The sequence below is a fragment of the Euprymna scolopes genome, chromosome 36 (genome assembly GCF_053919585.1).
Source record: "Euprymna scolopes isolate OS-2025 chromosome 36, ASM5391958v1, whole genome shotgun sequence".
NCBI lineage: Eukaryota > Metazoa > Mollusca > Cephalopoda > Sepiida > Sepiolidae > Euprymna > Euprymna scolopes.
The window spans coordinates 83,471,118-83,488,829 of NC_136517.1; the positions used below are offsets into that span (position 1 = coordinate 83,471,118).

A 17,712-nucleotide genomic window follows, 5' to 3' on the forward strand; every position below is an offset into this window, starting at 1 on the left:
ATATCTCCCACTCTGTCGTAAGGACTCTGACAGAAACTGCACGGACTTGGAGTATACATTTGTAATACCTTTCGTTTTACTAGAGAAACAAACCTAGAATCGGATGATCAAGCCTTTATGTGCTTTAGACTAAACATACAACATAACATTAGGTACTTTTATTTTCTCTACCGCTCTCCCTCGACCCAGGACTGCACCATAATAAACAAAGTCTCTGATAGCATAGACGCAGCACTCTCCTTCGACACTAGCGCGCAAGTACATGTATTTGGTGACTTCAATGTCCACCACAAATGCCTTAATGAAGCTTGCTTTCTGGGCTGTTGGAAAACTGCTTCTGTGGTACCAGTATTTAAGAATTCTGGTGAAAGAACTGACCCATCAAATTATCACCCTGTTAGCCTCCTCCCACTTTTCGCCAAAATATTTGAGACCATAATTAACCATGCTCTAGTCTGTCACCTTACAGATGCTAAACTTTTGACTGACAAACAATATGGATTTAGACATCCTGTTCCACCGCAGACATCCTAACTGTAATCTCTGAATGTATATACCATTCACTGGACAAAGTGGGGGAGGGCAAAGCAGTAGCTCTAGATATATCTAAGGCTTTTGACAGGGTATGGCACAAGGGTCTCCTCAGGAAAATAAGATCATACGGTATCACTGGTAGAATACTTAACATAATTAAATCCTTCTTAGATAAGAGAAAAATCCAGGTTGTCCTCGACGGTCGTACATCTAAACAATATGATATAAATGTGGGAGTGCCTCAGGGGTCTATCCTTGGACCTTTATTGTTCCTAATATTCATTAATGACCTCCCTGACAAAACTGCCTCTGAGATGGGTATATATGCTGATGACACCACACTCTATAACAGGCATGACAGGAAAACAAATGAACACATATCTAAAGAAATGGCAAAAACACTAGAGGATGACCTGCAATCTGTAGTGGAATGGGGACAAAAATGGATGGTCACATTCAATGCTGCCAAGACTAAACTGGTTTCCTTCAATAATTACAAGAAACCTTCTCTGCCACCAAAAACAATGGCCAGTGACTTTATCTGAGAGTACATCTTTCAAACTGCTTGGCCTAACGTTCACAGGAAACATGAGTTGGAACAATTACATTGAAGGCATTGCCAGGGCCACTGTGAAGAAGGTAGGCTCTCTCTACCGTGCTAGAAAACTGCTAACATCTGGAAGTATCCTGTACCTCTATAAGGCCACCATTCGCCCATGTATGGAGTATTGCTGTCACATTTGGGCTGGTGCATCTGCTACTAGTCTCTCACTCCTAGACAAGGTTCAAGAGAGAGTTGCCAATCTGATAGACGCTGAACTGGCATCTAAGCTTCAGCCTCTGTCCCATCGACGAAATGTTGCATCCCTCTGCCTGTTCTACAAGTATTTTAATGGTGAATGCTCTGACGAACTGCAGACACTTGTGCCCCCACAATGTAGACACCCTCGACAAACCTGACAGGCAGTTAAATCCCACCCCCACACAGTAGAGATCCCTAGATGTAAAATGTTTTTCTACTCCAGTAGTTTCTTCCCCAGAACCGCTAGACTCTGGAATTCCATTCCAGGTCCCTGCTTCCCAAACAGTACTGACATGCAGAAGTTTAAGTGTAATGTGAACCGATATCTTGCTGCCCAAATCCCAACATAGTGCCCCAGCAGTTGCTGCCCTTAATAGTAGCCCCCTACACGAAAGTGGCAATGTGCCTTGTTTGGGGTGAAAATGTAATAAAAAAAAAAAATAAATAAATAAAATAAAAAAAATATTATGGCATGTACTCTTCAAAATTGTCTGATCTAAAACAATTATCAATCCTGATATCAAAAATTTTAAAGCATAATATTAAAAGATTTTATCAAACATTTTAAAACATAATATTAAAAGATTTTATCAAACATTTTAAAACATAATATTAAAAGATTTTATCAAACATTTTAAAACATAATATTAAAAGATTTTATCAAACATTTTAAAAGGTAGTTTTCTTTTTTTAATCATATTTTGAAAAGTTGCTTTTAGGTATTATTTCAACTGTTGGGTTTTACTCCTGCAAGTCATTTTTTTGGGGTGTGTGCAAAATGTTTTGCTAACGAGTCAAGAAAAAAATTTGTCTTTGGGATTGTGGCAGGAGCAGCAACAGCTCACTAACAATGAAAATGATTCTATGGGGATCAACAATATGAAAGGATTTGTTAACAATTTTACAACTGTAAGAATTACTGAGAATGAAGAGAATTTGTCTGCTGCTAAGCTGATTTCGGTAGCATCCTCCATTTGAAATTTTCCAGGCTTTTGTTAGGTGTCTGGTTTATACAGGGGCGAATAATTCTGGGCAGATACATCATGTTGAAAAATGTCACTAGCCAAGGGCAGATAATTTTAAGATACAAAACAGTTTTTTTTTTAGAAATGTTTTAAGAGTATTAGAGTTTGGGATTGTGGCAGGAGCAGCAACAGCTCACTAACACTGACTTGACTTGCATGTGAGATTCACTTGTAAAAGAAAAGGCAATATCAAAAAGAACAACAAAGTTGCTACCAGATTGTGAAATACTGTGTGATTGATAAGACACAAATATGAAGAAATAAACTGGATGAAAACGATTCTATGCAGGAAAAAAAACAAAACCCTATGGATGAGTAGGGTTTAATTGTCTGCTGCTAAGCTTATTTCAGTTTATATCATCAGGTTTGTGCAGTCATATTTTTCTTTCCACACAAAATGTTTTGTCGATGAAGCAAGAATTTACCTTTGGGATTGTGACGGTCCGTTCCATAATCTTCCGACTAGGAGTTAACTTGCAGCCGTCACTGTCGGAGGATGCATTTTTTAAAGGGAATTCATTGCCTGTTGAGCGGATGATATCAGGTGTTTGTGGACGACTTTTTCTTGAGACGACAAACTGTACTTCATCACCACTTTTCTACAAAAAGAAAAAAAAAAAAAAAGAAAATCAAAATCAAGAAAAAGCAAAGTGGAAATTGAATTTATTTTTCCTTTTGATAAATAAATCATAAAATTCAAAAAAATCCATCTGTTGTGAAAGAAAAGGCAATATAAAAAAGAATGACAAATTTGGTGCCAAATCTGTTGTGAATGATGAGCTATAAATTGGATGAAATAAATTGGATGAAAATGATTCTATGGGGATCAACAATATAAAAGGATTTGTTAACAATTTTACAACTGTAAGAATTACTGAGAATGAAGAGGATTTAATTGTCTGCTGCGAAGCCGATTTCCATTTGAAATTTTCCAGGTTTTTGTTGGGTGTCTGCTTTATGCAGGGGCGGATAACCCTAGGCAGATCCATCATGTTGAAAAATGTCTCTAGGCAAAGGCAAATAATTTTAAGATACAAAAGTTTTTTTTAGAAATGTTTTAAGAGTATTAGAGTTTGCTTGTGTATCCACCTAACAAGCTTGAACATTATTTTTAGGATTCAGCATAACCTCCATTCAGTCTTGAGAAACAATGGATATCACCATCAGGTTAGGGTGCTTCTGAACTAGAATAATGATAATAATCTATATATTAATATGATAGTGTGTGTGTTATTTTCTGTGTCATGCGTACATTCGGGTCATTTAATTGTTATGTTCTTCCATTTCTTGTCATAAATAATTTTACCAAGAATTCTCCATAAGTTTTGGTTTCAATTATAGCTGATGGCACTTAAGTCATCTATTTTTTTATAAATAATTTTACCAAGAATTCCTCCTAAGTTTTGGTTTCGATTATAGCTAATGGCACTCCAATCAATTTTTTAAAAATAATTTTATTAAGAATTCTTCATAAGTTTTGGTTTCGGTTTCGATTATAGCTGAAGAAACTAATGTTTTTATATATATATATATATATATATATATATATATATATATAAGGATGAAACACTAGTGTCTGTAGGTATTTAATTATTATAGTAAAAAAATAATTGTGACAGCCTCTTTAAGAAACTCGTTTCTTATTGTTGAGCACTTTCAGTTGAATTAAGTCGGTCAATTTAGCTCTTATGCATAGATCATCATGTCTAACTGATGTAAAGAACATTTAAAATTAAAATGTTTAAATTCAACGTTATTTAATGCGGTTAATGGTAGCCGATTGGATACGGTCTTTGCTAATGGAGCCAGAGATGACTCGTGTTGCCAAGTTCGAATCTGTCGACTGGTGTTAATCGTGACATCCTACACTGAAGATTCCTGAAAGGATGAAACACTAGTGTCTGTAAGTATTTAATTATTATAGTAAATTATATATATATATATATATATATATATATATATAATTTATATATATACACACACACATATAAGTTTGGGATTCAGTTTCGATTCAAGCTGATGAACTCAAGTCATAGAGATATGTTTATTTTTGAAATCGCAACTTTATAATATATAAAAATGGATAGAACATTAACTCTATAATAATATATACAAAATCTACAAGAATTAAAATATCATATTTAAGTGCATTTTATGACTTGGCTATGCTGGGCGTTCATGCTAGCTTAGATAAATACTTTTGCAGTTTTAACAAAAGAGCTACAATAATATCAGAGCGTCTCTATTTACACTGAACATCTACAGAATGCTAACATCAATATATTACATATGAAGGAGTCCCCTATGGAATTTCCACAGGTCCTGCTAGTAAAACATTATTCTATTAAATCCATCTGTACCGTACAAATGCTGGAAATTGGTTTGGTACTTGATGCATCAAAAAGTCTTATTTTTTTAAGAACAGATTAGATTCAGTTTAGTTGGTTCATTTTACCAGCATATCAACTGTTTTGGCTTATTTAATGCTGAAGAATTGGTTTTATTTTGCATATTTATTGTTTGTTATTTTTCCAGATTTTGTTGTTACTGAAACTTAAATAGAAGCAATGCTTTTTGGTGGGCACTAGTTAAATATTGTGTTTTTTTTAGACCCCCCCCCCAACTATATTTTGTTGTACAACTTTGTAAAAAATGTCTTGAGAGACAATGGATATCACCTGAAAGGGTACCTCTGAAATAGAATAATGGCCAAATATTAGTCTATTAAATCCAACTGCATTGCAAAAATGCTAAAAATTGGTTTGGCACTTGATGTGTCAAAGAGTTTTATTTTCTAAAGAATACATAAGGTTAAAAACAATTCTATCAACTGAATAACGTAATACCTGGATATAAAAAGCAGCTTGTTCCTGAGATCCATAAGTCACATCCTGTCCGTTAATTTCCAACACCTGGTCATCTGGTTTTAGCCGGCCATCAATGGCGGCAAGGCTCTGACTAATCTGGAAAAAACAAAACAAAAACAAATGAAAATAAAATCAATAAAAGAAAGTTTGAGATTTCAAAAACCTGCTACCTCAACTGTTCTACATCTATTGATTAAAGAACTGTCATTCTTTAACATAACCATCTATAATATAAATCTCACCTGTCTGTTTAAACGTATGTATGTATGTACGTTTGTATGTCTGCCTAAAACTTTCAACAGAGGTGACAGATTTTTATGAGATTGGTATCGTTTTGAAGCTCGACCCTTCAGAAGACAAATATAAAAAAATTGGCTAAAAACATTAATTCCTTCACACTCAACTGGGCACTTTTCTACAGGGAAGGGTAGATTTTTTCGTCTTAATTTAAAACTATATCACTTACAATTTGACGATGGGTGCAACAGCAAATACGTCACTTTTTTTTTCACTTTCCTTTTCTCCTTTGCGGCACGGGTTCGAGCCTGCTTGCTTACTACAATTTTTTTTTTTTTTTGCTCAACACCCGCCTACAAACACCCGGGCAACGCCGGGCACCCAAGCAAGTAAATAAATAAAATGAAAACTTTCTGAAGGAATCAGAACCACTGTTTCCTTCTTTTTAATATGTAATGAAATTAAAGTTATATAATTTAAAAAAAATATTGGAAAGAAAATAATTGGCCATACTATTTCTGTTCTACTGTTCTACACACATCCCCCTATACTTTCCAGATTTAATCTTCCTCTGAGGTCATCAGATCTAAGCCTGCTTTTCTGACTCACATTACACATCCATCCACGCAGCATGTCCTCAACCCTCACTAGCCAGTTTTCAATTTCATATATCATCACATTGCATACACATTTGGTAATTACCTAGGAGGTCCACCCTTCCAAGCCTTGCCACTTGGCTTTTGAGTGGAGCAAAATTATCGCTTGCTGCCTGAGGCGCCCCTACTAGGGAATGCTAACAGGGATGCCCAAGCGATTTTTGCAAAGCCAGAGTGCTCCTCCCTTAGATGTGCTGAGTTGATATCCTCACCTTCCAACCTTGTGTCACATCTTGCTTTGGTGGGAAGCAAGTAAATATCTACCCTAATTTTATATCAAACATATAGCAAAAGTGATTCGTTGTCCTGGCATAAAACAAAGATGCATTTCATCTGCACTTACCCAATTTACAGTTTGAAACGATAAAATTGTTGCTCTAGAAAAAAAACATGATTCCATTTCCGTTTGATGAAAACCGTTTTTCTTTTTTTGTTTTTGTTGTAGACCATCTACTAGTTGCCCAAGAGTGATAGGAGCCTTCTATCATGTCTGAAAATGACACAATGTTCAATGAGCGAGATCTCTACCGATCTAAGTTATGACAACAGGACCATTGCCAGCACCTTCAAAATGCATCGTTGAATTGCTCAGAATAACAAGGATGTGCCCAGGGTGATGAAAACAAAGTTTCCAGTCACAGTTATGGTCTTTGGTGTGGTTTCAAGCGAGGGGCACATCATGCACTTCATATCTTCGAAGTCGGCTTGAAAGCCAACACCAAAGAGTGCCTGGATGTGCTGAAGAGTATGGTGATCCCTGGTGCAATCAGGTGGCTGCTGGCAGATCGGAAGTGTGGTAGCAGGACTCTGTGCTGGCCCACAAGTCCGAAGAGCCCCAGTTTTGGCTTCAGAAGTTGTGCTATGACTTTGTACCCTTCTTTCACTGCACCCCTCTCCTCCCTCAACCTGAACCCACGGGACTACTTCATTTGGTTGTCAAGAACATCACCAACATGACCTCCCACAACACCAAAGCCATCCTAATCGCTGTCATCCGTTGAGTATTCACCAAGCTCCAGCCGGCCCTTGTGGAAAAGGCATACTCCCAGTTCGAGGCAGTGATTGAGGCTGAAGGCAGCTACATTGAATAGATGTCAGCTCTACTACATAATCAAGTTACCTGAACTGATTTTTTTTTATTGTATTTCCTGCTCAATTATTCTTTCGATCACTTTACGGACTTTATCTATCAAATCTTCGTTATTGTAGCGAAATTCAAAACTTGAAATACTGAATTTCAAGTGAAAACAATGGTATCTGCTGAACTGTCATGTCACAGTAATTAACATATCCAAAAATTATGAAAAAAAAACAAAAACAAAAAACAAACAAAAAAACGGTAAGATACAAAATTAATTATTAATGAAAATATTTAAAAAATTACAAAAAAACGTAAAGATATAAAACTAATGAAAATAATTTTAACAATTTTCAAGTGTGTATATAAAGTAATAGTATCAAGTCAGGGGAAGTAACTATGTCTGTCTTGTGACAATAATGGTGGCTGTCACGCAATCATCTATTTGTACAAAGTATATGTTTTATGTAATATTTCACTAATTGTGACATAACAATTAGATAACATTGCTTTTTTTGAAAATGATAAAAAAAGTAAGCAGTTACTGTTTTTTTTAATGAAAATTCATTTTTTTTGGCTGTCAGATTTTGAAGAACCTCAATTAAAAGTCTGTGTGATTACCTCCCTTTACTATCAGAATGGATATTTTATTTATATTTATTTACTTATATTTATTCTTTTATGACCTGATTTTGTTAACTCTGTGATCATCTCAATACTTGTTTCATCCAGATGGTTTACGCATAAATATTTCTCCCTTAATTTTAATTTTTGAAAAAAATGAAATAAATTACTTACAAGATTTAAAATGTAGACTCCAGGCCCATTTCTGTGGAAAAAAAAAAAAAAAAAAAGAAAGCAAAGAAAATTAAATTATTTTAAACTATTACAAAATATCAATTTTAAACTGTTTTTTTCTCTATAGCCGATCCAACAAAATAGGACCTGACTTGAGTCATCCTATGCCAGTAGAAGTTTTGAACCACTTTTATGTCTCCCTTTAATAGATTCAAATCAAAATATGATACTTAACTTTATCTCTAGAATCCTTATCCCAATTTTGATCAAAATCCATTACATTACAGGAAATATGATGACATACGTACGAGTGTTAAGATGATTAATCAAAATCGGAATTTTTGGGAGTATCAGAATTGGTATCGGAAAAATTTGTGCATATTTTCCGATGCCAAAAACGATTCTTTTAATTATCTTTTTTATTTGATTTCGTTTAAAACAAAATCTTCCACTGCTGGTAGTAATTAAAAACAAAAAAAAAGAAAACCCACTAAATATTTATTTTAAACTAGCAGTAAAACTAAAATCTATAGATCCCCCCCCCCCCCCATTCCCCGCAAGTGTGTGTTTTACATTTGAGAAAATATTTGCACATTTAACATGCGTTTTTACGGTAATTGGGACGAAATAATGACTTTATACTTAAATATTTACAGATTTATAATTAATCAGAATCGGTAATTGTATCGGAATCAGGGAAAATATTAGAATCGTCCCATCACTAATATGTATGTTGCATAAAAAGTCACCTCGTAATAAACCTGATTCTTTGAACAATGTATAAATTAGAATACCCGTCCTAGGAAAGGGAAAATTAATTACCAGTATAAGTTTTGCACCACTTTTATGTTTCTGATTACAAAGATTAAAATCAAAATATAATAGTACTAAACCTTATCTCTAGAATCCTTATTCCAATTTTGATCAAAATCCATTACATGAGTTTATTGTAGAAGGCTTTTGGTGGATTGGTGAGCTTTGGATCAAATTCAATGCAAATCTGAAATATTTGGATTTTCAAATGGGAGGTTGTGCCCATATAATGAAATTCTACTCAATTTTCACAATGAATAATCACTACGCTGCTGTATCAGTAACCACCATACACTCATTAACAATTATCCTTAAGTGGCCTTCGGGCCTTGGTAAGTTGCGACTCCCTTGTAAAGAAAAGATGCTAGCACCAATTGACCATCATGAAACATCATGGTTATTTGAATGAGTACAAATGGTGTATACTGATGTAATATTTATTTTTGCAGTTTTTTTTTGGGGGGGGGGGGCGTGTAAAAAAAAAAAAAGCACTCGTCTAGCTACAACCAATACCCACAATTTCCACACTCTCTACTTGTTCTTTAATCTAAATGGAAGTTCCATGCACAAAACTTCTGTCCTAGAACTGCTTGCCTACGGAACTGTTCTGCTGACTACAAAATGGTCGTTTTCAAGTCCAATGTAAACAAGTTCTTATTGAGTCCTCCCCTTAAATAACCAAATTCTACCCAATTTCCATCATTAACGATCACTACGCTGTTGTATCAGTGACCATCGTACTTTTGGGCCTTGATAAGTGGTTACATTTTATTACATTTAAAAATTAAAAAAATAAAAAAGACTAGCACCAAATGATCATCACGAAACATCATGGTTAGTTGAATGTGTATGTCGCTACATGAGAGAGAGAGAGAGAGCGCCAGAAAAAGATATATATATATATATATATATATATATATATATATATATATATATATATATATATTTATGAGCGTGTGTGTGTGTGTATATTTGTTTTCACAAGTGAAGAAACGGTCCTTAACAAATTCGTCCATGCAATTCCGAACACCACCACTGAATGAACATGCCACGATACGAAATGCAATAACACAAGACATGTTATCAAAGCAGTGCATTTCAACGCTCCCTCACTTATTGTTTGTATTTTTTTATAGCCATTGGACGAAACTAACTCGTCACTTTGGGGTAAGATGGGTGAAGTTCATTGTTAGATTTGATTTGTAATCGAAAGGTCACGGGTTCGCTTTTCACCACAGGTAGGCCCGACTCATACACTTTGTACACTTCCTCGCATGCTCGGCACAGTGTATAGATGTATAATGATGCAATATTTATTTTTGCATAAATGAAAAAATTAGACACAATGTCAGCTTTTAATGTGGATTGGTTGGTTGGTTGTTTTTGTTTTACGGCATATCAACCCCTTTTTGGGTTATTTAATGCCGAATCCAAAGATTTTGAAGAAAAAATTTTTAATAGAATATATTTGTTGTTTTCAAGTCGGTTTCTATTTAACCCATAGTTGGAACCCTAACAGGTACTACCACTCCGGGTCAGAGTGGACCTGGGAGCAATGGTAATTAAAAGGTGACTCCGCACTCTCCCCAAAGCCCACAAGCTAGGGCCTCACCACTGGATATAGTTTAAGGTCATATCCAGGACTTTTTAATGTGGAAGATATACACATATACAAAAGGGGTCGCTCTGGATTGCAACAACAATCAAAATAAAAATTGCCCAATTGACAAAGTTATCCTCCTCTTACTGAAGAGCCTTATGAATATATTTTCCTAAACGTAAAAATACACTTGTGAGAGATGATGTATTGATTTTAGTTTTACTCGTACTAATAGTTTAAAATCAATAAATATTTATTATTTCATCATTATTACCAGAAAGGGAAGATTTTATTTTAAACACATTCAAATAAAAAAATGAAAACAATGAAAAGAATCGTTTTGGGCATTGGAAAATAAGCACAAATTTTTCAGATTCCGATGCCCTCAAATAATTGTCCCAACACTAATATATATATATATATATATATATATATATATATATATGATACAATGCCTCCATTGAGTCTCAAAAGACAATGGATACCTCCTATAAGAGTAGCTGCGCATGCTATTGTGAGGAAAGTGTTTCACAATCTCTAACCCCACCTTTCCTAAATCAGCACTGCTTGAGTCCAGTGGCAAGGAGAAGTGCTAGACGACTGGAAACAATGTCGAGAAAAGCGGAGAGCATATGCAGCACCTGGAAATTCCAAATGATTTTTTTTTTTTTTTACACAGTGATCACCACTTATCAAGGCCCGGAAGCCACTCAGGGATAAGGGTTATTGCAAGTACATTACGTTAGTGTGGAGATTTGCTGAAGTTTTTAATTAAGGGGGCGGTTCATTAGGAATTTGTTAACATTGGACTTGACGACATCCAAGTTGTAGTCCGGAGGGAAGCAGGCCGACGGAACAAAGTTCCACAGGCGTGCAGTTCTAAGAAAGAAGCTTTGTTTATGGAATCCGCGTTTTGATTTAGGCACAGATATAGAGTGGGGGAAATTTTTCACAGTGGATTCAGCTAGACGAGTTTTTTTTGTGAAAGATTGGCGAGGGGGGACCAGAGATTGGAGTTCAGATGAGCACCTGCTATGGAAATAATGATAAAACAAGGATAGGCTCGCAATGTCTCTTCTGTGGGAGAGAGGTTGCAGGGTAGAGAAAAGGGCATCCCCCACTAAGCCATGGAGTCTATTTTGTACTCTGTCAAGGCAGGATAGGCTGTTTTTAGCAGCTCCTGCCCAGATATGGCAACATTATTCCATCCTTGGACGTACTTGGCTTTTATATAGATAGAGAAATGATCACCCATTTTAGTACTGATCAGGTTCACCATTGCTTAATTTCAGTGATCTAACTGGAACCAGTGTGTCAATGTGATTATGCCATATACATATATTCTAGTAAACCTTGCATCTAGAATCCTTATTCTAATGTTGATCAAAACGAGTTCGATCTTAAGAAAAAAATTGAAATTCAGGGAATCTTGTTTAATCAGTGTCTAACGAGAACAAATCAAATTCAATGCAAATCTGAAATATTTGAATATTCCCTAAAAAGCACTTAAAATACTAGAAATTGAAAATTAAGGAAAATTTACTAACGTTTGCTTTTTATTCTAACAATTTCACAAAAATTTAAAGTACCTGAATTTTCTCAAAGAATGATTATGATTATGCATGGGTGTGGCAGCTGGACTCAGCGCCAGCACACAAGTTTTAAGAGACTGATTATGCAGTGTGTGTGTATATATATATATATACACACACACGCACACACACACACTCATGAGCAAAAAGAAATGGGCCAAGAGTGAAAGAAGGAAGAAATCAATTTTTCAATATTTTTCCATGAATTTTTGTAAATTTTAACTGAAAATTTCTATTTTACAGATTATTATTATTGTAGCATATAATAATAAGTGGAAAAATTAATCCTAAAAATGGTAAGACCGCATCTTGGCGAGGATATAAAAAACCGAATCGTAGGATTAAGGCAGTCCAAAATGACTTACAAGCAGATTTTTGATATTTTAAGAAAAGAAAATGTGAAAACATCTCTTTCTGTAGTGAAGCGAATTGGTCAAAGGTTCGAAGTCGAATGCTTGTGAAAAGGGAAATCTGGATCTGGTCGCCCTAGAGCATCGACTTTGAAGGACGACCACAGGCTTAAATTAACTGTTTTGAAGGATCGAAAGAAAACTTATGTTGACCATAGCAAAGAATTCAAAACAGGGGCTGAAAATTCTCTTTCTAGATATACAATATCTAGATGAATGAAAGAAATGGGATTTTCCTCTAAAAGGTGTGCAAAGAAGCCATTTTTATCTAAGAACATAAATGATAGAAAGAGATTTTTCTCGTATTATGGCAAGAAAGATACAGACTGGTTCAGGAATGTTTTCTGGTCAGATGAATTAAGATTTTGTCTTGTTATTGATGCTCCCGATGCTCCCGAATGGTGCAATTGAAGAACTGGAGAAAGATTGCATAAAAACGACAGTTAAACACTGGAATGGAGAGATAATGCTATGGAGAAGTTTTACTGCAGCAAGAGTTGGGGAACTTATTACATGTGAGAAGTCAATCCATGCAAAGCAATACATTCGAATATTAAAAACAGGACTGTTACCAAGTATCCAGAAGCTGGGAATATCTCAGAAACATTATTTTTCAACACGATAATGCCCCTGTACATACTGCTAAAGTCACAAAAAATGGTTTTCTGATAATTCAATTAATGTGATATTTTGGCCAGGTCAAAGCCTCGATTTAAACCCAATCGAGAATATTTGGTCCATAATATCTCGTGCCTTGGATGGAAGAACTTTTTGAACAATGACAAACTGTGGGAAGCTGTGCAAAGCGAATGGAATAGCATCTCTTCAGTGTTCCACTTTGGTTGAGAGCATGTCTAAACGGATTGATCTTTTAAATCAAAAGGGAATGCGATTCCATCCTAAGCATTTATTAAAGTAAATGTCTTGTTCTGTGTTATTAGTCTCGTTTAAGTTTCCTTGTTCAATTGTTCTTTGTTCAATATAGCTTTTAGTGTAATAAAATGTATAAAATTTGTTTGGCTCATTTTTTTGCTCACGAGTGTGTGTGTGTATATATATATATATATATATATATATATATATATATAAATAAATAAATAAAGAGCAAAGGACTATTTGAAATATCAAAATAAAATATAGTACATCAAAAACAGCATCGTTTTTTTTTATTTCCACTACCTATAACCCTAATATATATTATATATATATATATTTTCTTTTTATTTGAGGGTATATGGTTGCTGCAAACATATGTAACTGTTTACCTTCAAATAAAAAAATAAGATTTTGCTCTTTTTATTGAGCACTATCTAACAACCTCGTTGTATTCATTAGTCTCGACTTTTGGACATCTCAAACCTATATATATATATATATATATATATAGGTATATGATGAGAATAATGGAAATAGTATTCTGCCGAGATATAAGAGATAAAAAAGGAACAAACCATGTGACGTTTCTGAATTTTTGAGATGGGGATTGGTTATTTGTATTATTTGAACTCATTGGACTACTGTTCTCATCTTGAGTGTCATTTTCACAACGTTTCAGTCAATGTAACCTCCGACCTTCTTCAGGTGTATTGTGTCAAACTCTGGAATGTTTCTGCCGAACTCAGGAATTTGGACAGAATTTTGAGCGGAACCCTTAATTTATTTTACTGGGGTAGAATGCTCTTGTCCCATCAACCATGACTGGATAGAGGTCCTAAGAAATTCGCAATTGTATTTTTCAGTCACTGACACTGAGAATTGAACCTTCAACGTTCAGGAGAATATCACTTTTTACAATTGATTTTTCCAGGTACTCTAATCACTGCGCCACAAGTCCTTGCAGTTCATGTGTTCATCAACGTTTCGTTTTTATTTCATTCATCCAGAGGAAGTCTTGCAATAAAGACAAAACGTTGATGAACACATAACTTTGTTAGTTCCTTATATATATATATATATATATACATATATATATATATATAAATATTCACATGCAGGCACCCTTACAGTGGGTATCCATAGTCTGTCAAGACTGAAGGAACCCTTGTTGTTATAATATATATATATATATATATTTATTAGGTGGGTGCAAAAATAATCTTGTTTTTTGACATTAAACTGAATGAACTCGTGTTTTATTTATTTTTATTTTCTGGAATTCCTTTGAGATGAGGCTTCATAATTTGTGCATTCATTTTATTTTCGCAAACTTTTATCCTCATCTTCATATTTGTTGTTGTTCCACCACGTTTTGGCCAACTCATCCTCTGGCCTTCTTCAGGTGATTAACTTCTATCAGGTAGAAACGCTGAGACTTGTAACTGCATCCCGTGGAGGTATTGAGTCTCTATGGTTCCGGGTGAGCATCGTCTGAAGATAGCGGCTTCAATCTTATCCAAGCAAGCCAGAGGATTGGTTGGCTAAAATGTAGTGAGACGACAACTATGGAAGGCAGTAATTACTGGGGATAAGTTACACAACTCAGCATTCCTATCCATATATTTTTTTAAAGTTTTGAAATTACAATATATTAGGTACAATATAATAATCAATAGAGAATTTGTTCTAAAATAATAAATACAAAATCTGCATAATTTAAAATATTATATTTAAGTGGGTTTTACGACTGAACAATACCGGGCGGCATGCTAGTATATATATATATATATACATATTATATATATATATATATATATATATTAGTGTTGGGATGATTAATCAGAATCGGGAATCGGAAAAATCGGTATCAGAAAAAATTGGTGCCTATTTTTTGATGCCAAAACAATTGTTTTAATTGTCTTTTTTTTTTTTTTAAATTTTATTTTGTTTCAAATAAAATTTTCCATTGCTGGTAATATTGATAAATTAGTAAATTTTATTTTGATTTCAAAATACCAGTAAAACTAAAATCAATAGACCATCCTCCACAAGTGTATTTTGATGTTTAGGAAAATATCTGCACATTTAAGATGTGTTTTTACGAAAATCGGGGAAAATAAACATCTTATAGTTAAATAATTAGAAATTTATACAGAATCGGAATCGGTAATTTTTATCGGAATCAGAAATTTAGCACAGAATTCGGAAAAATATCGGAATCATCCCATCACTAATATATATACATATATACACACAAACATATATATATATATATATATATATATATATATATATACATACACACACACACGCACACATATATATGTACATATATATACACGCACACACATATATATACACATCTTCTTACCGTTTGCCTACAAGCTTAATCCCTAGTTGTTTTCCTTTGCTTTTGTGGAGAGTTATTTTAAGGATTTCTGAAATGAGAAAGAAAAATATATAAACAAGACATTAACTCGAGCACAGTAGCAGATGGAGGGTGTAAAAATAATGTTAAAAACGGTATTTCTTACATAAGACTAAATTAAGCAGAAGAACGGAAAATGCCATTAGAATTTTAAAATCAGAACTAAAATATGATGTTATGGATTGGGAACGGAAGAGCATAACTGGTAAAGGTTTATTTAGAAACCAAAACTTTTTGTTAGAAACGTGCAATAGTTATAGCCTACTGACTTAGAATGAGTAATATTATGGTTAAAGTTGTGCTCATTTTTGCATCAAATACTCATCTCTATCAATTGCAACTGTGCATCAAACGGATACCATAATACTTAGTTCGCTGCACCTTTTCATAACAAAGGTTCATAAAAAAATACAGTCAGATTGGCCAAGTACTTTATGAGAAAACTTCTGGAGTAAATGTGGCATTGTGGCAACTAATACCTTTGGATAGTACATGAATACCAGTTGAAGCAGCAAGATGCATCTTGGCTGGAACTAAAATGACTGAAAAGGGGAGTTTCATTTGTATTTCTGGAGTGACGTCAGTGAAGACTTCTAATAAAAGGGAGATAACTTATAACTGACTATTACATGCATATATATATATATATATATATATATATATATATATATATATATACTAGCAAAAGTACCCATCGTTGACTGGGTTCAAAAACAGCCTACAAAAAATGGACTCTGATTTATGAAAGGTTTTGAAAAGGAAGGGTTGTAAAGAGATAGCTTTGAATTTGGGGATATCAAAACCAAAGCAAAATATGATGAAAGTAAAAATAAAATAGATAAACCCCATAATTTATTATACCATACATGTTCACACTGAAACACTTATCACAATATTCTGTGGATCTATATTAAAAAACCTTGTTAAACTTTGTGACAAATTTCCATTCTATGGAGGTCAGGTTTGAACGAACACCCCATAATTTTATTATACCATATTTCTTCAAACTGAAACATAATTATCAAAGTATACGTACGCATAGATAGGTATGAAAAGTCTTTTTGTGCCTATTTCCATTCCATAGAGGCCAGGCGCGAACGCAGACCCCACAATTTTATTATACCATCCCTATTTAAGTTAAAACATACTTATCAAAGTATTCTTATGTACATCTATATAAAAACACTAGTAAACGTTTTTTTTAAATTTTTTATTTCCATACTTTGTGGACCAGGTGTGAACGCAGACCCCACAATTTTAATGAAGCACCGTTCTGCCAGATCAAACATACCCATTCCTGTGTCTCGATATATCTTCTATCATTATATGTAATCAGTTTTTTTAAAATAGTCAACCATATAGGAGCCTATTCGTGACCAGACACACACACACACACACACAGACATTCAGCTTTATATTATATATATATATACACACACATATATATATATATATATATATATATACACATACACACGGTACAATCATGTTGACACACCGGTTCTTGCCAGATCACCAAAGTTAAGCAACGTTCAGCCTGGCCAATACCAGATGGGTGACCATTTGGGAAAGCAAGGCGCTGTATGTACCACAAGGTAAAATACCAGGTTGAGAAACTGGCGCGGTCCACCCTTCTCTCGAGGGTAGATGGGACTCTCTTAAGCCGTAGTAGGCACTCCGTCTCGTGATGGCATCACGATAAAAGCCCTGGCGAAGCATCAAGTATTCAGCTATCAACAAGATATGAATTACATTACAAACTCGTGTAGCGAGTTCAATCTCGGCTATGGCTGTGCTGGAAAATTGGAAAAAATTACATTCACTATGGGTGTACTTTTTTGTCGTACATTAGAGAAAGTAGTAGTACTAGAAATAGTAGTAGTAGTAGTAGTAGTAGAATAACAAGTAGTAGTAAAAAAGTAATAGCAGTAGTTGAAATAGTAGCAGTAGCAGATCAGTTGTAATAGTAGTAGCATAAGTTTTAGTAATAGTAGTA

The 17,712-nt window shown here is 34.3% G+C and overlaps 1 protein-coding gene across 3 annotated transcripts in view; it reads right to left on the minus strand.

Moving 5' to 3' along the window:
- The window catches only part of LOC145260644 (ligand of Numb protein X 2-like), a 432,919-nt gene that overhangs the window by 18,244 nt on the left and 396,963 nt on the right, over positions 1 to 17,712 (minus strand). For all 3 annotated transcript variants that reach the window (XM_080118970.1, XM_080118971.1, XM_080118972.1), the window contains 4 exons: positions 15,660 to 15,726; positions 7,998 to 8,028; positions 5,208 to 5,324; positions 2,787 to 2,960 (listed from right to left, as the gene is read on the minus strand). In XM_080118970.1, the coding sequence (XP_079975096.1) occupies positions 2,787 to 2,960; positions 5,208 to 5,324; positions 7,998 to 8,028; positions 15,660 to 15,726 (389 nt within the window). The remainder of the gene's footprint in view (positions 1 to 2,786; positions 2,961 to 5,207; positions 5,325 to 7,997; positions 8,029 to 15,659; positions 15,727 to 17,712) is intronic.